This window comes from Bubalus bubalis, chromosome X (genome assembly GCF_019923935.1).
Source record: "Bubalus bubalis isolate 160015118507 breed Murrah chromosome X, NDDB_SH_1, whole genome shotgun sequence".
NCBI lineage: Eukaryota > Metazoa > Chordata > Mammalia > Artiodactyla > Bovidae > Bubalus > Bubalus bubalis.
This window is the reverse complement of record NC_059181.1, coordinates 93,350,594-93,374,417: the sequence shown is the minus strand read 5'-3', so window position 1 is coordinate 93,374,417 and position 23,824 is coordinate 93,350,594. Positions and strand designations below refer to the sequence as shown.

The window sequence follows — 23,824 nt, the reverse complement described above, 5'->3', positions numbered from 1 at the left end:
GTGAAGTAACAGAGAACAAAGAAGTAAGAGCAAAGAAAGCCTGCATGATCTATGTGCTTAGTCACGCTCAGCCGTGTCTGACTCTTTGCAACCCCATGGACCATGGCCCTCCAGGCTCCTCTGTCCATGGAATTCTCCAGGCAAGAATATTGGAGTGGGTTGCCATGCCCTCCTTCAGGGCATCTTCCAACCCAGGGTTTGAACTCAAGTCTCCCGCATTGCAGACGGATTCTTTACCATCTGAGCCAACAGGAGGGCCCCTATGAAATGTAAAATGTTAAATAATTGGTATTCCAGAAGAAAAAGAAAGGGAGAAGGGGCAGAAAGTTTACTTTTTTTTTAATGGATTAGAACTTCCCAAACCTGAGGAGAAACTTAGACATCCAAATTCATGAAGCTAATAAATCACCTTCATCTCAATGCAAAAAAAAACTTCTCCAAGACACATTAAATGAAACTGTCAAAAAATCAAACATATAGGATCCTAAAAGCAACCAGAGAAAAAAAGATTGTAACCTATAAAAGAACCCCCATTAAGCTATCCAAATATTTCTCTGCAGAAAGTCTATAGGTCAGAAAAGGATGGAGTGATACATTGTTAACAAAAAATTCAGCCAAGAATACTCTATCCAGCAAAGTTATCTCTCAGGTATAAAGGAAAAATGAAGACTTTCCCAGGCAAATGAAAGTTAAGGGAGTTCATCGCTGCTAGGCCTGCCTTGCAAGAAATGCTGAAAGAAGTTCTTAACGTTGAAATGAAAAAGATGCTAGTCAGTGACATAAAAACATATGAAAGCATACAATGCATTGGTAAAGGTAAATATACAGTCATATTTGGAAAAATCTAATTCTGTAACAGATTGGGATATTAACCACTTAATATAAAGGCTAAAGGAAAAGATTAATAAAATTAATACTACTGAAGTACACACTTTAAAATGTTTAAGTGATTAAGGTAGAAAACTATATTTTATGCTTTTTTAACCACAAGTAAAAATTTAGAAAAGATAGTGAGGGTGAATGTAAATTTGGAGTAAATTTGGCAGAACAGCATTGTGTTGAGCTGATGAACAGAGCTCATCAGTCAGTGAGGAGAAGGCCCTTAGTAAAAACTCTGTGAGAGGTTGCAGAGAAAGTAAATCAAAGGGTGAATAGAGTGCTAATACATGGAGAGGGGCTGTGCTTTCTGTCTGGATACCTCAGTGTACCTGTAACTGGGTTTCTCTCTTCACACACCAGGTGGCCAGATCAGAATGTCAGCTATGAGAGCCTCAGACCAGGATGCTCAGCAAGGGGAAAGAAGGGATGGAACTTGGAATCTTGGTATAAAGACTTCAACCATTATAAAAAATTCCAGAAAGCTCTGTCTGGTGAATTTTGGCAACACATAGACCTTCCCTCCCACCTGCCTGCTCTGCCTGTTCAAGCTGCTGTCAGGCTTATGTCATGACGTAGCACCAACATAACTCCAGTATCCGAGTTCTCTACAAAGAACTTTATTTAAAGAGCAAAAAAAAAAAAAAAAAATACAATGTGGTCCCTTAAAAGCCAGCATATTGAACTAAGTATAAAGTAATTTTAATTGTCTGAAAAAAGAAATCTGATAGGTGTTAAATAAGCTGGTAAAACACTCCAGAGCCTGCATGCAATGAATCATCAGGTAGCAGTAATGTATCGGCAGTCAGCAGCGTAGGGAAACACGGGGCCCTAAGAGGAATGGGGCAGAGACTGAAGTCTGGACAGCTATATCCAGTGTCCCAGTCATGAGATGGCAGAACAGGGTGTGGGAGAAGAACTGGGCAGCTGATACAGAGGTGGGTGATGGACGTAAACACTCAGCTCCTTGGGAGGGACCCTCTACAGGGGGAACAAGTCAACCTACATTGATGGGGGAAGAGATACACCAATGAATGTGATGTAGCTTTGGGGTCAACAACAGATGGGATTGCTGTGAATTTTCCAAACAGAACTGGATTCATACTAAACAAGCCATTCCAAGACATCTGTTATTCTTTGCAAAATGTACTTCTTTTCCTTAAAAATGAAGATGGATGGAACCAGGTGGCCAGATAAGAATGTCAGCTACGAGAGCCTCAGAAGAGGGTGTTCAGCAAGGGGAAAGAAGGGATGGAACTTGGGATCTTGGTATAATGGCTTCAATCAGAGTTTTCTGGAATTTTTCACCACCTGGAAGCAATCCTTCCTTATCTATCATTTTCTGGATTACTGAATCCCAAGATTGGAATCCAGTGGGAGTCTGAGCTGAAGAAAAATTTACACTAGTGAGAAGGGGGTGATTGGGCTAGAGGAGACCTAGAAAGAGAAACATGCACACACAGATATGCTGTCAAGTACATTTTGATTAAACTTCATCTACCCACAAAATTGAACACAATGAATGATTTTCCAAGGCAATGAGTATATGTGTGCATGTACGTGCACTATAATCTTCAACATCACTTCTGAGACTGCTGGAAGTTCATCCCAGACTGGATGGAGAAATCCTGCACCATTTCCTGTTACTCCAAGGAGAAGGTAGGCATGGAGTTGACAGGTTTAGGCTTTGGGATGAAGAGCACAGGTTCAGTCTTCTTGGGGTTGAAGTCACTCACAAGCAGCTTATCATTCACAATACAAAAACTGGAGGAAATATGGACTGTTAGACAATTGACAGATGTACCGACCCACACCCCAAAAAGATCTGCTCCCACTGGCACTCAGCAACCAGATTCCTTCCATCCCCCTCCTGTGTCTGTCCCCAGACTCCTTGACTGGTTCCTCTGCCCCTTGTACAGAGCCCACCTTCAGAGAGATTGTCTACCAGCTTCAATCAATGGATAGGCTGATCCCCAACCCAGGGACAACTTCACATCTACCCTGAACAGCAGCCCAGTACACTACAGTACAGGAGTGCACATTCTGATCCCCATTTTCAGAAGAAGATACCAAGTCACAGAGAAGCCCTGTGATTTAACCAAGGTCACACAGAGAATGAGTGTTGGGTCAAGGAGAAAACCCATGTGCTCAAGGAGAAAGCCCATGTGCCAGTGAGAAAGCCCATGCTCTTCCGAACCACTAGGTTAGACTGCTCCTTGGAATGACCTGCTGGCTTTCCACAATACTGAGTCAGCCTAAGGTCTGCACTACCACATGCCCAGGGCCCTGAGACCAGGCTGGTTGGGCCATCCCGCCCACAACACAGCTCTCACCTGGAAGAGGTGGCAGGGGTAATGATGAAGGTCCGGGTGAAGGCACGCACACAGCCAGGAAACCTTCCTTCTACTTCAACAAAAAACAATAAACAAGAGTACCCCTTAGAGCCCCATGTGTTTACGGGTTCCCACAGGGGTCCCCAGTCAGGGTCTGACTTGACACTCATGCTGAGGGGTCAGTTGTTCACTTGGGGAGCCTGGGTGTTGGGAATGGGGAGGGCAACTGGAGGGCGGTCTGCTCCCAGTAACATGTTCCCATGACAACCACTTTACAAGTTCATGGGATACATTTTTCTTAACTGCCCAAGATGTGGGTATATGGGGAAACTGAGAGGTTAAGTATTGGCCCAAGTTCTCAGTGTAAGGATCTGGTATGGGAGCCACGAAACTCCACCGCCTGTGTCCCTAATGCCCAGAGTGAACAGGGCAGACATGAACGCAGTTCAGACCTGGGTTGTCTGTGGGAAAACTGAGGGCTGGAGATCACAGAGGGGAAAGGGAGGGGAGGGGAGGGAAAGAAGGGAAAGGGAAGGGGAGGGAGGGGAGTCCAGAGGAGGGGACAGAATGGAGAGCAAGGGAGGGGAGGGAAGCTGGAAGGAGGGAGGGAGGAGCCCAGCCAGGGGAGGGAGCAGTGGACGGTCTGGGAGGGATCTATGAACACTCACCTTCCTTGAACACTCCATTCACAGAGAAGCAGAGCATTGTTTGCTGAAAGGGAAGAACGCAGGTACTCAGTCACCCCTCAACTTGATTCCTCCCCATCTGCAGCTTCCCACCCCTGGTCCCAACAAGGCAGGAAGCAGGTGCCCACCGTCTGGAACCACATGTCCACCATGAAGGACTTTAAGTCATGCTGAGTTTTGGGCAACCCACAGAGGGCATGCACAATGTCACATTTTGTGTGTTTCAGCAGCAGGAACCGCAGATCTGTGGAGGAGGGGAAGCAAGCAAAGGTCAGGGACCCTATGAATCTTCCACTCACTGCCCTTTCCTGCCCAGTCTTCCCACCACACACTCACCAGGGTCCTTGAGTGTCTTCATATTCCTGCTGTTCTTGAAGTATGCACACATGCTGCTTCTAGGAGACACAGAGGAAACGGGTTGGTGGTCCAACCAGCATAGGTGTCAGCAGGAGCTGGCCTGCATCTGCTGGGGAACTAGATGGCCCTGGGGAGGAGTCTGGGCTGTGATACTCACGGGCCTGGGTCCTTGAAGTGGAATGGAATGGTCAAGGAGAAGCAGGCTTCCTCATGATAAGCACACAGGAGTCCCTGGCGGTCCCCATAGTCATGGATCAAGTAATATCTGAGGGGGAACAATGAGGACAGTCTGGCTCTGTGGTATCGAGCTCAAAGGAGATTTGAAAACTCCCATGAGCAGACCTGCAGAGAAGGCAATGGCAACCCACTCCAGTACTCTTGCCTGGAAAATCCCATGGATGGAGGAGCCTGGTAGGCTGCAGTCCATGGGGTCGCTAAGAGTCGGACACGATTGGGCGACTTCACTTTCACTTTTCACTTTCATGCATTGGAAGAGGAAATGGCAACCCACTCCAGTGTTCTTACCTGGAGAATCCCAGGGACGGAGGGGCCTGGTGGGCTGCCGTCTATGGGGTCGCACAGAATCGGACATAGCTGAAGCGACGCAGCAGCAGCAGCAGCAGCATGAGCAGACCTGAGTTTGGGTGGCCTCCCCTGTACTAGCCCTCCCCTTGCTCAGATTCCCACGGGTACTTACTGCTGCAGGAATTGCAGGATTAGACTCTTCAGCTCATCAGATCCAAAGAAGCTTCCCTAGAATCAAAACAGTCCTCAGGACCAGGGCTGACACCCCCTTGCGTACCACCTAGAACCCTGCTGGATCCTCCATGCTCACCTTGCATGTTGGTAAGCACTTGGGGGCTTCAATAGCACACTTAGACCCTGAGGGTGTCTCCTGGCCATCCTAGGGGAAGGAAGAGGAAGTCAGCAGGGCAGTCCAGGATGTGATGCTAGATGATCAGGGAAAAGAACGGACCCAGGATGAGGGTGGGGATCTGAGATAAGAGGAGAAAGGGTCCTGGAAATGCCAGGGGCAGGACTACATGTCTGTCATCTCCATGGGTCCCCAGAGCCTGTGGAGAACATAGTTGAAGAAGATCCAGGGCCTTTTCAGGTTCCCACAGAGGATGGTACACTCTTCATCCCGCAGGACATGTAAGGGTCAGGTTCAAAAATGGAACTTGGACAGGTCCTAATGGGTTTCAGAGTAGTTTGTGGGCACTGTCAGTGCTAGTTAGAGGACTCTGTGATCAAGGGATATGCTTACCAAGCTTAGTAACCTGGGGAACAACTCCAGGATGGTGCTGCCAAAATCAAGACAAAAGAGAAAAGCCAGTGAAAACGTGGACATGACCCTCCTCATGGGAGCAAGTCACTTACAGCAATTACAGTCCTGTGTGTGCCCCCCACCCACAATGCAGTATGCTAGGCTTCCAGGGCCTTGGTCACCACTCTGTGGACTGACCCAGAGGAAGGCTGTTCCCTCTATCCCTTCCTCCCACCGCCTTTCCCCTGGGTGGCTCCCAGCCAGAAGGTCCTGATTCCCTTCTCCAGTGCCACAAGGACCAGCAATTCAAACCCTTACTGGACGTCTTCCTCCCCTCCCTTCCTTCCTTCCTCTACCACCCAGTGAAGGCTGTGGAGAGAAGAGGAAATGGGGGGATGAGAGCCCAGGGCTTTGATACTTCACAGGGGTTTCATCACTCTGTCAAGTCAGGACAAACCTCAGGGATGACCCAGGAGGCTGTGACAGGGAGGTGAGTGAGATGGGACTCAGGAGGGAGGGAGGAGGATGAAGACAGACATGGAGTGGAGGGAGGAGGGGAGAGATGAGAGAGACATAAGGGTGTAGAGGCAAGGCAGAGAGAGACCTTATGTTGGTTGACTTATCAGGGGAGGTGGTGCACGTGGCATTTCTGTCAACCCACATCCCTTCTGGTTCCAGCTGTTGACCCTTGTCCATCTCCCCTGCAGACTTCACCTGGAATTATGGGGAACACCCACATGGACTAGATGGCTCTGCATCCACACCCATCCTTTCCCTACAAATCCACTTCCCTTCATCTGTCACCACCCCATAAGCCTTCCCACATCCCTTTGAAAGGAAGATCTAAGTGCTCCACCTCACCTCAGTGTTGGAAAGATTCAAGTTCTTGGTGTGGGAAGCATTCTCCATAATGGTGGACAGGCTATGCACCACGTAGGGTTTTTTGTTGCTCTGGTCCAAGGACGAAAGCTATGATGAAGAAAGAAGAGTGAGGACCCCAAAGGGGATATCTGAGACAAATATGCCTCTTCTATCTGATCTCTCCAATCCTCATCATCAGCCTCAACATTGGGCCTAGGTCCTCACCTTGGACCTGATCCCTGGATGGATGTGCAGGGAGGCAGGCATGCCATTTCTACGGTTCCATGTCATTGCAATATCATAGATCATCAAGTCTCCAGGAAACCAGGAGGGAAACACAGGCTGAGAGGGCCCTGGCTGGTGCACCTCCAGCACCATCCCATCCCCATGATATCATCTCCGAGTGTCCTTCCCAGACAGACCCTCTACCCTCACCTGCCCTACAGTTATTGCTACAGCCATACCAGGGCCAAAGAGGAGTCTCTGGATGTCAAGAGATTGCTGGTGGACATCGTATGGTTTGTTCATGGCCAGCTTCAGAGTTAGGGATGGGGTTCAGTGGCTCTGTGTCTGAGGGTGAGCAGGGGGAAGAGGTGGGGCTGGGTATCAGTGCACAGCTTGTGTTAAGTCTGCATTACCTTCATCTGCTCCACCTTTTCAGACTTCAGTGCTTTCTGCACAGATTCGGGTGCATCACAGGGCTCAACAAAGACAGATATCTGTAGAGAACACAAGAGGGGCTGGGTAAGCTCCAGGAAATCTGTGCATGGGATCAAGCAAGACCATGCCCCTCTCCTTCCCTCTTGCCCCTATTCAGCCCTGTTAATGCCCTTGACACACACCTTTTCATTATCCTCATTGAAAATCTTGCCATTGACATTCTTCAATGCACCTGCAATGTTGGCATTCTCTACAAAGAACTGGGCCTGCATTTTCTCATAGTGAAACTGTAGGGAGAGTGACAAGAGAAGCAGAATATGAGACCAGAGCCATTTCTCTTCTGGGCCTGCCATCTACCCCATTTCTTCTCATTGCCTCCATGTCCTCTCTTACTTCGACTGGAATGAAGGGGACACTGCATTCCTTCTGAATCAAATCCAGCAGCCACTTCTCATCATATTTTATACCAAAGGGAATCTAGGGGCCAAAGAAGAAATGGGAAACAAAATTGATGCAATAGAATCCAAGGTTAAGATAAGACCCAACTGTGTCTTACTTTAGAACCTATTTTCAGGCTTTAAATATATTCTTAAGATAGGACAATATCTGTTATCACTAACTTTTGTACAAAGCATGGATTTGCTAAATATAGTTTCTTTCCATTCATATACCCTTCCTGAAAAAATAATATGTTTCACATGTATTTCCTTTTATAACGTTCCAAGAGATCCATGTGAGATAGGCCTGGCCTGCCACTCTGACATGGACCCCAGAGACTCAACCTCCTCCCACACTCAGCTTGAGCCAAACTGTGTGATCTGGTATGAAGTGCTTCATCTCCCTGGCAGTAGGTTTCCTCCTTTGCTTTTAGACAACCTCTCCCATGCTCCTTCTTGCAGTCAGTCTGTTTCCTTTCTGTTGCTTCTCTGAACTTACCCTTAGATGATCTAGGAAGATAGTCCCTAGTAATAACAATACATTACCAACTCCACTGCCCCAGAAAAGTTCCCAGCATCTGTACACAAATCCAACATGACTCTCTCTGTCATCATCTACATATTAGGTCCATTTATCCAGCACACTCACTATGATCTTGAACCAGCTCCCCAAGGTCTCATTCTGTCTGTCTCGCTTCATTCTTCTCTCTGAAGGCTTTTGCTTTGTCTCCATATTAATATGCATTTGCTCTTGTTTCTGAAAACTGCTTCTCTGACGATGGGATGGAACAGCATAGGGAGCACTGTCAGGAAGTGGAGAGAAGAAAGTGGTCCATATAGACTTAGAAAGTCTTCTTCAAATTTTTCCACATGATATCAGAGCTACAATAAAGATTGCTTAAACATTAGCCAGATCCCATCATTCCTCACTCTTCCAGATTGGAGAGAAGAATGACATGTTTAACTACAAGGTTTTATTGTTCACTGGTTGGTACATGTCAGCCATGCTCACTGGTCACTTACTATCTTGCTCGGAAGTCCATGGGAACATCACCTGAATCTTGCTGCTGCTGGGAAATGACACGTTCAGACGAATAGTTGTATCGCCTTCGGTAAAAACTCCAGCTTCGTGCTCTTCTTTGTAAAGGGTTTGGTTTATCACTGTCCTCTAAAATTGACAACAACAGATCAATGGTCCCAATACCAGAAGAAGTCTTGGGTAAATATCATGGCTAAGGAAAAAATATCACTGACTGTATAATCTAAACAGAAATGCATCACTGTGCTAAAAGCAAAGGCTGAGAGACTTCACTGTGGCTCCACTTTTCAGGAAATGAGAGGTCAGAGCATTCACAGCCAAGAAAACAGGCACAGAAGAAAGGGTCTAGATCTAGAGTGTAGTCTGTGATGTTAGATCCTGCTCTACTTGGTTCAGGCTAGGTGACATGGGACAAGTGACTTTTAATCCCCAAGTCACACTTCTCTGCTCTGCTCTAGGGGGACAATAAAACATTCCCTGAAATCTACCCTGGTGTGATGTTCAAGGGTTGAAACTGGTCTGCCTCACTGGAGGAAGAACTAGAGAAATGAAAGATAAGTCTGATGAAAATATCCAGAATGGAGCCTGGAAAGATATATCAGTTCAGTTCAGTTCAGTTGCTCAGTCATGTCTCTTTGTGACCCCATGGACTGCAGCACGCCAGGCCTAAACTCATGTCCATTGAGTCGGTGATGCAATCAAACCATCTCATCCTCTGTCGTCCCCTTCTCCTCCTACATATAATATGGAAAATACCAAAAGTGAGGTGTAGAGAATTAAAGGTGATGCAGTGAGTATACCGAAAACATGGTTAATGTGAATCCCAGAGAAAAGGAAAGGAAAAGTAGAGAAATGATATTTGAAGAGAACTTGATTGAAAAGTTTCCAAAAGTAACAAGATATCAACTTAGGATAACAATGTTAGTTGGAGAAAAAATAAATTTTAAGGAAAAACTTTCCTAAAAAAAAATGTATTCATTTCACCATAATGTAACAAAAAGTCAGAAATTTTGTGACCAGAAGACTCAAACTAAAAGTAATATTACAGGCTCTTTTTTGGGCAGAAGAAATATCATCCCAGGTGGAGTCACATAGATACAGGAAAGAAAGACTAATATCATTTGTGAATATGTAGGCAAATTTAAACTATATAAAATGATGATAGCAATATTTTCTGGGGGTTCACATATATAGAGAATGAAAATGAATGACAATAAATTTGGAAAGAGTATGTGGAATCAATGTGTCTCAAGGTCCCATAATTTTCTGAGGAGTTTTAAAGAACTAATTAACTAATATTAGACTGTGAGAGGACTCCCCTAGTGGCTCAGATGGTAAATAATTCGCCTGCAATGAAGGAGACCTGGGTTCAGTTCCTGGGTTGGAAGGATATCCTGCTGAAGGGAATGGCAGCCCTGTCCAGTATTCTTGCCTGGAGAATTCCATGGACAGAAGAGCCTGGTGGGCTACAGTCAGTGGTGTCCCAAAGTGTTGGACACAACTGAAGCAACTTACCATGCACCACCACCAGACTGTTAAAAGGCAAAAATGCACATTGTAATATGAAGGGCAAGCACTACAAGAATAGCAAAAGAATGTTTAGATATCTGCATGAATTAAGAATTCAATAGTTACAAAATATTAACCATTTCAAAGGAAAGGAAAAGGAACTTAGAAGCAGCAAAATAAATACGTAGCAATATGATACACATAAAGCAAATTATATCTATCTTTACATTAAAAGATTCAGGCTAAATATTCTAAATAGAAAGACAGATATTTTCAGACTGGACTAGAAACATTTCATCAAACACTCTTGAAAAGAGAAACATGTGAAATTTAATCATCAGGAAATCTGAAAATAAAAAATGACAAAATGTATATCTTGTCCACATTAATCTATAGAAAACTGGTATAACCATATTAGTAAAAGAAAATGTACAGTTTAAAGAGAAACATTATAAGAGAAAGAGGGAAATTTCCTTATGATGATGGGTTCAATGCAATAAGAAGATATTAATACAAAATTCTAAATTTGTATACAGGTCTTAAAATAGAGCCAAAATATGCAAAATAAAACCTGACAGAAATAAGAGGGAATGGACAAATCCACAGTCACAGTGAGAAACTTTAACACTTCTCACTGAGTGACACACAAAATGGCAAACAAAAACTCAGCTAGAGGGAGAGGATTTTTAAATGTGACTTAAATAAACAAATTTATTTAATTGACATAGAACAATGCACATATCAAATACTTATTGAATATTCCAGAATAGGTCATATGCTAGGCAAAAAAGCAAGCCTCAAAAACTAAGGACTAATACAATTTACCCTGACTAGTTAATGCAATATTCAGTAGCAATGGTGGGGTTTCCGTCCTCCCTCCACCTCTAGTATAAATACAAAGAACATTAGTTTACACAATCCCACCCTCTACCTAGGTTACCATCCCCACTCTCCAAACCCTAGACCCAAGAAGATCACATTACTCATGCCTTTTCCTTAGCCAAGGAAAAAAATTCACCCAGCCAAGGCAATTTCCATAGGAGGGGAAGTTTTTTACCTGCAATCAGGAGTTTGTGAGAACCCATTTCCTCAGGAGAGTAGAAAACAGTCAGCCTGGGCCCTCTCTCACCTTTCTCTAAAAGAGGATTGGCTGGTTAGGGGTCCGGTGGGTTGGGGTGGGGAAGGGAACCCAGAAACCCTCCTGTCCTGTGGAGATCTGAAAAGAAGTTCTCATGTAGAGTGACTCACCCATGGGGTAACCTGAAGGCAGAGATTTGTCACCGCTGTCCTCACAGGCTTCTCTAGAAGAGAATGTGTGGGTCTGGAGCTGGAGGTTTGGAGAATATCAAGGAAGGCTGCCAAGCAAAGAGAGAGCAGGCCCCAAACTCTCTCTCAATGCCAAGCAAGATGGAGTCCTTACAGGAAGTCCTTTCCCCAAGGGCATAGAGGAGGAGAGCCCTGGGGGCCAGAGGAGCTTTAACTTCTTATAATAATAGCCCTCTGGGTTTTCTACCAGCTTAACACCCAGGGACCGTTTCCAACTAAACCACCCCTACAGAGGTGTTAGGAGGCACTGGGGACCCGGGTACTTATAGCTACAAACACAGAGAACTCTCTATGCCAGATTCTGCATCGGCTACATTACACTGTGTTCCTTCATTCTGCAGACCCAGAGAACTGTGAGTGCCAGAGGTAGGAAAAGTTCTGTACTTGCTACATTGCATCTGTTCTTTCATGTATTCTTCACGAGGAGATTCTGATATCAGAACCACCAACTTTTCAAGGTTGCTGAGGCTTACTGAGGTGCTGGAGCTTGTGGAGTCATTCAGTTGCTACCTGGAGCAACAGAGACTGGAATTGAGCTCCAAGGAATTGGGTTGATTTCCCTATGCACAGATTCACTAAATTCTTGGTTCAGTTCAGTTCAGTTCAGTCGCTCAGTCGTGTCTGACTCTTTGCGACCCCATGAATCGCAGCACGCCAGGCCTCCCTGTCCATCACCAACTCCCGGAGTTCACTCAGACTCACGTCCATCGAGTCAGTGATGCCATCCAGCCATCTCATCCTCTGTCATCCCCTTTTCCTCCTGCCCCCAATCCCTCCCAGCATTAGAGTCTTTTCCAATGAGTCAACTCTTCGCATGAGGTGGCCAAAGTACTGGAGTTTCAGCTTTAGCATCAGTCCTTCCAAAGAACACCCAGGGCTGATCTCCTTCAGAATGGACTGGTTGGATCTCCTTGCAGTCCAAGGGACTCTCAAGAGTATTCTCCAACACCACAGTTCAAAAGCATCAATTCTTTGGCACTCAGCTTTCTTCACAGTCCAACTCTCACATCCATACATGACCACTGGAAAAACCATAGCCTTGACTAGACGGACCTTTGTTGGCAAAGTAATGTCTCTGCTTTGAATATGCTATCTAGGTTGGTCATAACTTTCCTTCCAAGGAGTAAGTGTCTTTTAATTTCATGGCTGCAGTCACCATCTGCAGTGATTTTGGAGCCCAGAAAAATAAAGCCTGACACCATTTCCACTGTTTCCCCATCTATTTCCCATGAAGTGATGGGACCAGATGCCATGATCATCGTTTTCTGAATGTTGAGTTTTAAACCAACTTTTTCACTCTCCTCTTTCACTATCATCAAGAGGCTTTTTAGTTCCTCTTCACTTTTTGCCGTAAGGGTGGTGTCATCTGCATATCTGAGGTGATTGATATTTCTCCCAGCAATCTTGATTCCAGCTTGTGCTTCCTCCAGCCCAGCGTTTCTCATGATGTACTCTGCATATAAATAAAATAAGCAGGGTGACAATATACAGCCTTGACATACTCCTTGTCCTATTTGGAACCCGTCTGTTGTTCCATGTCCAGTTCTAACTGTTGCTTCCTGACCTGCATATAGGTTTCTCAAGAGGCAGGTCAGGGGGTCTGGTATTCCCATCTCTTTCAGAATTTTCCACAGTTTATTGTGATCCACACAGTCAAAGGCTTTGGCATAGTCAATAAAGCAGAAATAGATGTTTTTCTGGAACTCTCTTGCTTTTTCCATGATCCAGCAGATGTTGGCAATTTGATCTCTGGTTCCTCTGCCTTTTCTAAAACCAGCTTGAACATCTTGGTGCAAAGTAACAAAATATTGTGATAATAGTCAAATGTCTGAAATTAATACCAGTTCATCCTAGAGAGAATACCCCCCACCCCCCCCCGCCAAAAAAAAAAAAAAAAAAAAAACAGAGAGAGAGAGAAGAAACATACACTGGAATGGGTTGCCATGCCCTTCTCCAGGGGATCCTCCCCACTCAGGGATTGAACTTAAGTCTCTTACATCTTCTGCATTCTCAGACAGGTTCTTTACCACTAGCACCACCTGGGAAGCCTATATAATTTATGATATATAGTCAATGTAGATAGATGACCCTAGTGGTCAGAACCAGAATTGTAGTTCTAGTGCACCAGCCAGAAACTTCTGGAATTTTCCGCTACTTTCTGGAATTTTCCACTCCTTGCCCACATCCCCTTCCTGGATCTCTATCCTTCCTGAAAGAGGAAGTCTAGCCACAGAGGGGTGGAGAAAAATCTGCATGTGAGAGTGTGAACAGTTGGGGTAAAAGAAGCTTAAGACAGAAAATCACACTCAGTACAGATAAACTGTCAAGTCAAAAGCTGAAATTTTTTTTATTTTTTATAAAACAGTATCATGTGAACATTTTGATAACATGATACATATACATGAATTTTTTGTCATTTGGTTATTATTTTAAATTGTTTAAACAAATTTTCCTTATCAAAACATATTAAACATTTAATAATCTATACTTAAAAATGAAAGTATTCTACACATTCCATATATATGATCCCCTCACCATGACTTGCAGGTCCCAATATAGTCAATGCAAAAAGACTGGTGCTCACACTGAAAGGTTGTTGCTGAACGAAAAGACGCCGGGAATCTTAGCCCCTGGAGGAGAAGAATTCAATCCCGGGCCAGAGACAAGGCTTGATTGCTCAGAGCTTTTGTGTAATAAAGTTTTATCAAAGTATAAAGGAGATAGAGAAAGCTTCTGACATAGGCATCAGAAGGGGGCAGAAAGAGTAACCCCCTGCTAGTCTTCAGCTGGATGTTACATAGTCACTGTTGCTGCTGCTGCTAAGTCGAGTCAGTGTGTCCAACTCTGTGAGACCCCATAGACGGAAGTCCACCAGGCTCCTCTGTCCCTGGGATTCTCCAGGCAAGAACACTGGAGTGGTCTCTAGCAGTCTGTTAATGAAAGAAAGGAATGTCTTAAAACTCAGAATGGCACCAGGCCCCTCATCCATAAGATGCATTTTGGGATAAACTTGGCACCAGATGATTCATCCCGGGCCATAAAACGATTGACTTGAATCTTGTAGAAGGGCAGATTACCATACAAATAGTTTCGTTTACATAGATTAGGGGAACAATATCTGAGTATAACATATTGGTTTGTCAAGTAGGTTCTGAGCCATTAGGCAGAACCGACTTGAAGGCAGAGTCTGGGGTAAATGCATAGTACATTAACATAGCTTAAGACAAACATTTCCATAAGAAAAATGCATTGGTTAACTCAAGGTTTGAGAATAGTTAACTTCTGGTGAAACCAGGTGTCATTATGGCAACACAGTATTTTAAGAGAAAACTCCTTTTAAATTTGTATAGAGAAGGAAAAAAATATCACTAGTGTGTTTCCTCCTGCCGCTTAAGTGAGATAAAAATGTCTGACACTTGCAGCCTATTTCCTCCGTTTGGAGACCCCTGGCCTTCCTGACTATTACCATCTCATTCCCCTCTTTTCTTTTAGGAGAATTATGTTGCCTAGGGGAAAGGAGCATCGTTCTTGTTCCATAACTGCTTCCAAGCTGACAAGGGGCATTGTCCCTAAATTGGTGAGGCAGCATATTCTCCTAACCCTCATACTGAGGATTTCTGATCCAGCGGCCCCAAATAGTAGTTGGAAGAAGCTGCAGCAGTAGCAGAAGTTTGAGCAACCTTTTGTAACTTAAAAGCTTTCATGCGACTAGAAACAAATCCAGTTACACAGTTACAGATGCAGGGAGCAAACAGCAAAAACAAAACAATCAGAATTATTGTAATTAAGATAGTTTTCCACCGTGGGAAACTAGTTAATGTCTCCCAAAGTGAGGCAATTGAGGCTTCAGGAGTATCCATGGCCCCAGTCATCTTGTTCATGTGGTTAGTAAAATGAGTAACATTCGTGCTCATATCAGGTATATATGTACAGCATTGGGTATGAATAATGGCACAAGTTCCTCCTTGTGCAGCTGTCAGAATATCTAAAGCCAATATGTTTTGTTAAACCACCTTTCTAATTTGTGCTTGTTCAGCATTAAGAGCTGAGATAGCTTTTTGAGAATCTTGCAATGCCTGTTGAGTAAAATTAGTCAAAGCATCCACTCATAGCATAACATCTGTAGTTCCCAAAGAGGAAACAAACACTGCAGCCAAATAATCATACCAGTGAAATACAGACCTTGCCTACCGAGTTTTAAGGTGGAGTAAATTAGCAGGCTTTTCTGGAAGCTCTGAAAATATAAAGCCATGAGTAAAGGCTCAACCCAGGGTGCATCTCCCTATCCAACCAGGGGGAAGCCATGCCCATAAGTAAGAGCCACATATCCAGTAAGTCCCGTTTGGAGCAAGCCAGCGTGACTGAGATATCCAGTCCCAATTAGTGCCTGGCCAGACAAAGGGAGGACCAGAACTGGGGCTGGAAAACACGGGAATGATTATGTTGCATATTTCCTGAGGCAAAAATCTCAATTGTTTCCAATCATTGTAATTAAGTTGTTGGCTAACTTTTGGGGATGGCTCTGTTTGTTCCCAGCATATAGGGGCAGTAGATATTAGACGTCCTTTTTCAGGAGTTAGCCATATAACCTCATCCCATATTTGATAAACGTCAGGTAAAAAACCATTAGATCTAGACCTATTTGCCTTATGTGTAGCGAAATAGTCATTAAACCGAGACAGTGTATAATCAAAATTAAAAGTCACGTTATGTCCATAGTTAAAGTACAACGTGTTGCACCAGTCCATTTTAGGGTTGTTAGATGTCATCAGATGAAGACGAGGCATCACATATGATTGTTGTCAAAGGTATTCACAGACTTGGAGAAAGTCTTTTCCTTAAAGTGGAGATGTCCACCACAGGAAGCCTTCCACTGATGAAGAGGGGAGCACTCCGCAGACCCAGCAGTTAGACCGATTGTGGAATGTAGCGTAGGAGTGAGCCCAGGACAGGAAGGCATTGTGTTGAGGATCAAACAGCAGACTCAGGATTTTTGGAGTCAGCAGAAGTAGGCTCACATAGATTATCAGGCCCATCTGAAACGTACAAAGTCAGAGCATACAAAGTAAAGACATAAAATGAAGTCACTTAGTTCTGGTCAGGGTGCCACATCTTAACTCGAGTGTGATGTACCCAGGAATCAATTCCTGGCACTTTGACAGCTGTGGGAGAAGAAAGAATAACCTAGTAAGGGCCTTCCCAGAGGGGCTCTAGGGATGGGCCCTCAGATCCCAATGTTTTTATGAGGACCTCGGTTTCTGGCTCAAATAGAGGCTTGCTTGACTCCGAGGCTGGGTCAGGAGTCCCAGAGTTCTGTTAATGCCTGTTGAAAAGCTGAGAGCTGAGTTACATAACTAGTTAATTCCAACGCTTCAGGGTCTATAACAATGTCTATGCGTAAGAAAGGCCTTCCATAAACACATTCAAAGGGGGACAGTCCCTCCTTTTAGGGGGCAGTTCGAGCCCTCATTAAAGCTATGGGTAGGACTTTAATCCAATTGTCCTGCGTCTCTTGAGTTAATTTGTGCAGATGTCTTTTGATAATGTCATTAGCTTTGTCAACCTTTCCTGAGGATTGGGGTCTCCAGGAACAGTGTAAATGATATTCTATTCCTAGAGCCTTAGACACCCCCTGAGTTACAGCGGCTTTAAAGGCGGAGCCATTGTCACTCTGAAGGCTCCGTGGCAGCCCAAACCTGGGCATAATTTCATGGATTAAAATCTTTATAACCTCCTTAGCCTGTTCACTATGACAGAGAAAATCCTCAATCCATCCAGTAAAAGTATCTACCCAAACTTTTAAACAAGAATATCCATTAGCTTTTGGCATATGAGTAAAATCAATTTCCCAGTTCTCTCCAGGATACTTTCCACTTCGTTGTAATCCAGATTTTGCTAGCTTCTCAGTCTTTGGGTTATTCTTCTGACAAACCTCACACCTTTTGATAATATTCTTTAAAGTTTTCATTACATTTTTACCTTCAAACAAACGAGAAGCCATTTGATAAGTACTCTCTGCACCCAAATGAAAACTCTGGTGTAAACCCTTAAGAATTTTCCACTGAGCATTTTCAGGAATTATTAATCGTCCATCCTCGGACTGTAACCATCAGTAATCTTTGCTCCTTTTTTCTCATATCTTTCTAATTCTTCCTCAGTATATTGTGGTTTTTCCTGTTCCACAGGACCTGTCCAGATCAAAGGTGTCTGCAGTGAAGGGGTTTCGTAAAGTGCCGCTTTCCTGGCTTGACAGTCAGCCAACTGATTACCTTCCGCTACTTTACTCCCATCCCTGCCGTGCCCTTTGCAATGCATAACAGCTACTTCTTTAGGACAATATATAGCAGTTAAAAGAGCATTCTTGGACAGTAAATAGAACAATGGATTCATAGTCAAGATACAGCCACTGACCTGCTGTGTGACATCAGGCAAATGACTTTCCCTCTCTGAGCCTTTGCTAACTCATCTGTAAAATGATGGCTTAGACTAGCTTTCTTTAATGGACTCAGTAATGGGTGTTTGGGGAAATGTGTGCTTTAATAAAGGTTTGCTATTGTTATCATAAAAAAAAGTCTCTTGATCTCTCTGAAATGCTTAATAGGTTCTCCTGTTGTTGTTTTAACTGTCTTTCTTTCCATATTGCAGCATGAGCATGTAAAGTCAAATAAGCATACTTAGAATCCGTGTAGATAATTGCTTGCTCCCCTTTGCTTAACTCTAGAGCTCGGGTCAGAGCCACAAGCTCCACTAACTGAGCACTGGTTCCCTGGGGGAGAGATTTTGCTTCTAAAACCTGCTCAGCAGCCACCACAGCCTAACCTGATTTATGCTTTCCATCCCGAACAAAAGAACTGCCATCTGTAAATATTTTCATGTCAGGATTGTCTAATGGGGTATCCATTAGATCCTCCCGAGCTGCATAGTTTAAAGTTAGAAACTGGGAACAATCATGATCAGGTGTTTCATTTTCCTTCTCAGGAAGGAAAGTGGCAGGATTTAAATTTCCACAAACTTTAAGCTTAGTTACTGGTCCTTCTGACAACAATGACTGATATTTAAGAAGCCTACTGTCTGTCATCCAAATATTAACCTTAGAATTTAAGATTCCACTCACATCATGAGAAGTCAGTACAGTAAGGTTTCATCCATTAATTATTTTTAAAGCTTCAGGTGCTAATAAAGCCATTGCCCCAATTACTCGTAGGCAGTGGGGCCACCTACGTGAAATTACATCTAATTCTCTGCTTAGATAAGCAATAGGTTGCTGGTGAGGCCCTCGGGGTTGTGTTAAAACTCCCAAGGCTCTACCTTTTCTTTCAGTGACAAACAAATTAAATTCTGACCCTGTGGGCAAGCTCAGAGCTGGAGCTTGCAGGAGGGCAGTGTGAAGAAACTTAAAAGCCTTTTGAGTATCTGGAAACCAAACCAGTTTGTCAGTTTGGGCCTGCTGAGTTTCAGCTATAAGTTTATATAAAGGCCAGGCAAGTTCCCCATAACCCAGAATCCAAATATGACAGTAGCCTGTGATTCCCCAAAATCCTCTCAATTGTCTTAAAGTCATAGGTAGGGGATGATTTAGTATAGGTTTAATTCTCTCAGGGCCTATGGCCCTAGTCCCTTCTGATATGATTAGGCCCAGATATCTAACAGATTGTTCACAAAGCTGAGCGTTTTCTCTTGATGCCTTGTAACTGCAGCCTGCCAGAAAGTTTAAGAAATCTTCTGAGGCTCGTGAACAAGCTTCCTCTGTCTCAGCACAGAGCAAAATATCATCTACATATTGTAACAGCACCGCTTCAGAGCTATTAAAGTTTTGTAGATCCTGTGACAAACTTTGTCCAAATAAGTGAGGACTGTCATGAAATCCCTGGGGCAAAACTGTCCAGGTTAACTAAAAAGCTAGCTGTGTAGGGTCTTCAAAGGCAAATAGAAATTGACTTTCTTCTGCCAAAGGCACTGAATAGAAAGCATCTTTCAAATCAATTACTGAGAAATAGTTGGCTGTTCAGGAATTTCTGACAATAGAGTATAAGGATTAGGCACCACAGGGTGTAAAGGAACTATAGCCTCATTTATTATTTGTAAATCTTGAACTAGTCACCATTTACCATTTGATTTCTTTATACCCGAAATAGGAGTGTTGCAAGGACTGTTACAGGGAACTAATAGTCCCTGCTCCTTTAAATTTTCGATGATGGGTTTTAACCCTTCCTTAACCTCAGGTTTCAGTGGATACTGCTTCTTATGTGGAAATAAGTGCGGGTCTTTGAGCTTGACAACTACAGGAATAGCATTTTGTGCTTGACCCACAGATTTTCCATCAGCCCATACTCTAGGATTTACATTTTGTTCAACTAAAGGGAGAGAAAGGGAGGGCTCCATATTCATGAAAACAGAGTTATGGACCTTGTTCAGTATATCCCTCCCCAAAAGGGATGAGGGAGATTCTGGCACGATAGAAACTTGTATGAAAATAGCACAGAATCCCAGTTACAACATAAAGAATAACTGAAATAATACCTTTTGGCTCATCCAAACAGTCCCATTACGGAAGTGGATCAGGAAGAAAGTAGGCCAGGGGCTTCAGTAAGCACAGAGTAAGTTGCCCCAGTATCTAAAAGGAAATCGACGGATTGGCCCCCACAGTTATTAATACCTGGGGTTCCTCAGGTGTAATTAGGACGGGAGCTTGTGTGGGGACCCCCAGGCACCTTCAGTCCTGATTGTCTTGAGAATCTGACCCCTGAGACCTACACCACTGCAGGCAGTCTCTCTTCCAGTGTGGTCCTTTGCAGACCGGACATGGAGCCGGGGGCGGCTTAGATGCCTGAGGGCAATCCCACTTGTGGTGCCCCTCCTTTCCACAGTAATAGCAAGCCCATCCCTTTTCACCTGGGTCCCTCTGGGCATTTTTCTCAGGCTATTTAAGAAGGGTTTTCATGGCCATTGTGAAGGCTTCCACCTGTTCCTTTGTCTTTCTCTGCCTTTTTTTCTTTTCCTCATATTCCCTACCATAATAGACTGTCTGAGCCAGTTGTAACAGATTATCTAAAGACTGATTTGGTCCATACGCCTGTTTTAATAGCTTACGGCGGATATCTGGAGCGGACTGAGTGAGAAATCTATCCTTTAAGATCACTTTTCCCTCTTCACTTTCGGGGTCAATCTCAGTGAATCTGCGAAGGGCTTCTCTCAGTCTATCTAGGAATTTACCAGGCGCTTCCTTCTCCTCCTGTTCTATGTTTGCCAATTTGCCATAGTTTAAAGGCTTAGAAAGTGCCTGCCTGAGTCCTTCAAGAATACATCTGACAAAATGACTCTGAGCCCATCTTCCTTTAGCTGTGTTATAGTCCCAGTCTGGTTCTGTAATTGGGACCGCCTGATTCCCAGTGGGGAGGGCGGCTGTCTCATCCTCCCTCTTCCCTACTGATTCATTACCAAGCCATTCATCTCCATAAGCAACTGCTTTTCCCAAAACTCGACTTTTTGAGTCGGGAGTCAGCGTTTGCCCCAAGATATACACCACATCCTTCCAAGTAAGGTCATAAAGCAGAGTAACACCTTTAAAAGCTCTAATATATTGTTCTGAGTCCTCTAAATAGTTTCCCAGATCCTACTTGATTCTTTGTATTTCTTGATAAGAAAAAGCCTTATTAACTCTTATAGACTGATTATTTCTCCCGGTGGGTGCTTCATGAAGAGGCAACAGCTTGTGTGGCTGTTCCTCAGTCTCTCTGGCTGCTCTGCACGTATGATTCCAGGAATGGATTGGAGAAACCTACTTTTCTTTATCTCTTTGTTTCCTGTCCTCCCTCTCATCTCTTACTTCGATGGTCTGAGTTTCTACTGAAACTAGAGTAGTCTGAGGTCATACTGAAACAGGAGTTGTTGGACCTCTACGTGGGCAGTTCGAATCTCAGTTTGGGTTTCCACTGAGACCAAGGTAGTTTGGATCTCAGTTTGAGTCTCCATTGAGACAAAGGCAACCCTTCTTGAGAGGGGGGTGTTCTCTGGCTTTCAGTTTGCTCAGTTTGGAGCCCCAGGTATGGAGACAAAGTAGGACGACAAGAGGGAGCTGAAGGTTTCACACCCAAATCTATACCCTTAGTACATAAGCCTGGCCTATTTTGCAGAGAGAAAAAGGGCAACACATGCTACTTCTACCAATTTCCCTTGTTTTTTACAGAACCGGTCTAACTGTGAAACTGTATTATACTTAAGAGACCCTCCAACTGGCCACCATTCGCCGTCCTCCAGTGGGTACTGCGGTCATGCAGTATCACATAGGAAGACCAGGAGTGTCTTCTTTAAGCCCTGGGGATCAAATCTATCCCAGTTTTTCAGGATACAGTTCAAAGGAGTTAGGCTGGAATTGTTAGCTTCCATCTGTAAGAGAGAAAAAAAGCGATCAGTGCCATCTTTCTACCAGAGGCGTCCCTCCCTGCTCTAGATGGGGGTGTAGACAGACTTTACACCAAAAGCTTTTCCTTCCTGGTCGGACTTAGTCCGTCCCTTATCGATGCAGGCATCGTACTCGTCCCTTCTGGTTCTACCACCGAGACGGGGTGGGGATGCACCAGGGGTAGACATGATGGCATCCCTGACTGACATCCAGCTCTCCACCGTTAACCTTGCTTGCCTCTGATGCCACCCAGGGTACAATCAGAGTAACCTTCCAGAATGCCTCCCAAGCTAAGACCACTGGGGAAAACATCGTCACCTGAGTGCCTGTGCACGACCCTGAGTATATTCCTGACCACAATAAGACCAATACAAACATAATACTGAGATGTTCCTTCCAAGTGTCACCACACCAGTATAAGAGCCTCCTCTGGTCCACTAAGAGCCAGCATTACCAAAAGAAAAAAACCCATTGCAGTCCCAATCTGAGTAACCATTAACCTCAGAGATGTTCTTGGAGCTAGAGCTCCATCTAGCTTTCAAACTTCTGATTCCTAGTGAGGCTAGGCGCTTCCTGACTACCAATCCAAGTTTGGGACCTAAGCCACAGTACACAGTAACAGCATAGATCACAAGTCCCTTGAAAGTCTATGATCCAATAGATTAGGTTAGTACTTCTAATTCCCAAGGAGTTATGAAATGGTCAAAGATACTGAAAAGTTTGACTGAGAAAGGAGAGTTCAGTCCACACGCTTTGCCCATTTCTGGTCTGTTCCTGAAGGAGACATTGGGTGCCTATTGGCAATGGCAGGTCGGTATAAACCCCCAACAGGTTTCTGCCATAAGCTGTATGAGATCACCGTGGAATCGCAGAGCAGGGCTCCTCACTTGCTTTGCTCAGGGCATTTCACTCATTCACACAAGCACACTGTAGAGTTAGTAAAGTACAGCAGAAAACGTGTTCGCTAGGAGAACAAAGAACTAGAGTTCCAAGCATCCTTACCTTGTCCTGAAGGATCCCGGATGAGCCCCCAAGATGAAAGGTTGTTGCTGAAGGAAAAGACGCCAGGATTCCTGGCCTCCAGGAGAGAAGAATTCAATCCAGGGCCAGAGACGAGGCTTGACAGCTCAGAGCTTTTGTGTAATAAAGTTTTATCAAAGTATAAAGCAGATAGAGAAAGCTTCTGACATAGGCATCAGAAGGGGGCAGAAAGAGTACCCCCCTACTAGTCTTCAGCTGGATGTTATATAGTCACAGGCAGTCTGTTAATGAAAGAAAGGAATGTCTTAAAACTCAGAATGGCACCAGGCCCCTCATCCAAAAGATGCATTTTGGGATAAACTTGGCACCAGATGATTCATCCCGGGCCATAAAACGATTGACTTGAATCTTGTAGAAGGGCAGATTACCATACAAATAGTTTCGTTTACATAGATTAGGGGAACAATATCTGAGTATAACATATTGGTTTGTCAAGTAGGTTCTGAGCCATTAGGCAGAACCGACTTGAAGGCAGAGTCTGGGGTAAATGCATAGTACATTAACATAGCTTAAGACAAACATTTCCATAAGAAAAATGCATTGGTTAACTCAAGGTTTGAGAATAGTTAACTTCTGGTGAAACCAGGTGTCATTATGGCAACACAGTATTTTAAGAGAAAACTCCTTTTAAATTTGTATAGAGAAGGAAAAAAATATCACTAGTGTGTTTCCTCCTGCCGCTTAAGTGAGATAAAAATGTCTGACACTTGCAGCCTATTTCCTCCATTTGGAGACCCCTGGCCTTCCTGCCTGTTACCTTCTCAACACTCCAGATGTGTTTCTCTTTAAGTAATTCAGTTCAGTCACTCAGTCGTGTCTGACTCTTTGCAACCCCATAGGTGGCAGCACTCTTTAAGTAATGTGTATACTAGGTCCGTCTAGTCAAGGCTATGGTTTTTCCAGTGGTCATGTATGGATGTGAGAGTTGGACTGTGAAGAAAGCTGAGCACTGAAGAGTTGATGCTTTTGAACTGTGGTGTTGGAGAATACTCTTGAGAGTCCCTTGGACTGCAAGGAGATCCAACCAGTC

At 44.2% G+C, this 23,824-nt stretch overlaps 1 protein-coding gene across 3 annotated transcripts; it reads right to left on the bottom strand.

Moving 5' to 3' along the window:
* Positions 1–1,541: 1,541 nt before the first annotated feature.
* On the bottom strand, positions 1,542–11,552 carry LOC102415180 (nuclear RNA export factor 3). Of its 3 annotated transcripts, none has more exons than XM_025276538.3 (18): positions 11,274–11,552; positions 11,083–11,160; positions 8,501–8,645; positions 8,127–8,280; positions 7,434–7,517; positions 7,223–7,327; positions 7,019–7,099; positions 6,381–6,488; positions 6,124–6,233; positions 5,520–5,556; positions 5,088–5,156; positions 4,950–5,005; positions 4,410–4,517; positions 4,232–4,290; positions 4,024–4,139; positions 3,878–3,920; positions 3,210–3,282; positions 1,542–2,640 (listed from the first exon to the last, which is right to left on the bottom strand). In XM_025276538.3, the coding sequence occupies exons 1-18, from the start codon at positions 11,275–11,277 to the stop codon at positions 2,520–2,522; spliced, it is 1,551 nt and encodes a 516-aa protein (XP_025132323.2). In that variant the 5' UTR covers positions 11,278–11,552; the 3' UTR covers positions 1,542–2,519. The 3 variants fall into 3 exon arrangements, with proteins under 3 accessions (XP_025132323.2, XP_025132324.2, XP_025132325.2); XM_025276539.3 differs by having other exon boundaries at positions 3,210–3,279; XM_025276540.3 differs by lacking the exon at positions 11,083–11,160 and having other exon boundaries at positions 11,274–11,551.
* Between the last annotated feature and the right edge of the window lie 12,272 nt (positions 11,553–23,824).

What these genes read in the sequence shown, in the direction of transcription:
- LOC102415180 (XM_025276538.3), bottom strand. An exon ending in TCCCCTTCATTCCAGTCGAA is followed by an intron (nt 7,328 to 7,433) that starts GTAAGAGAGGAC and finishes CTCTCCCTACAG; the next exon opens with TTTCACTATGAGAAAATGCA. An exon ending in AAAAGGTGGAGCAGATGAAG is followed by an intron (nt 6,489 to 7,018) that starts GTAATGCAGACT and finishes TCTTCATCATAG; the next exon opens with CTTTCGTCCTTGGACCAGAG.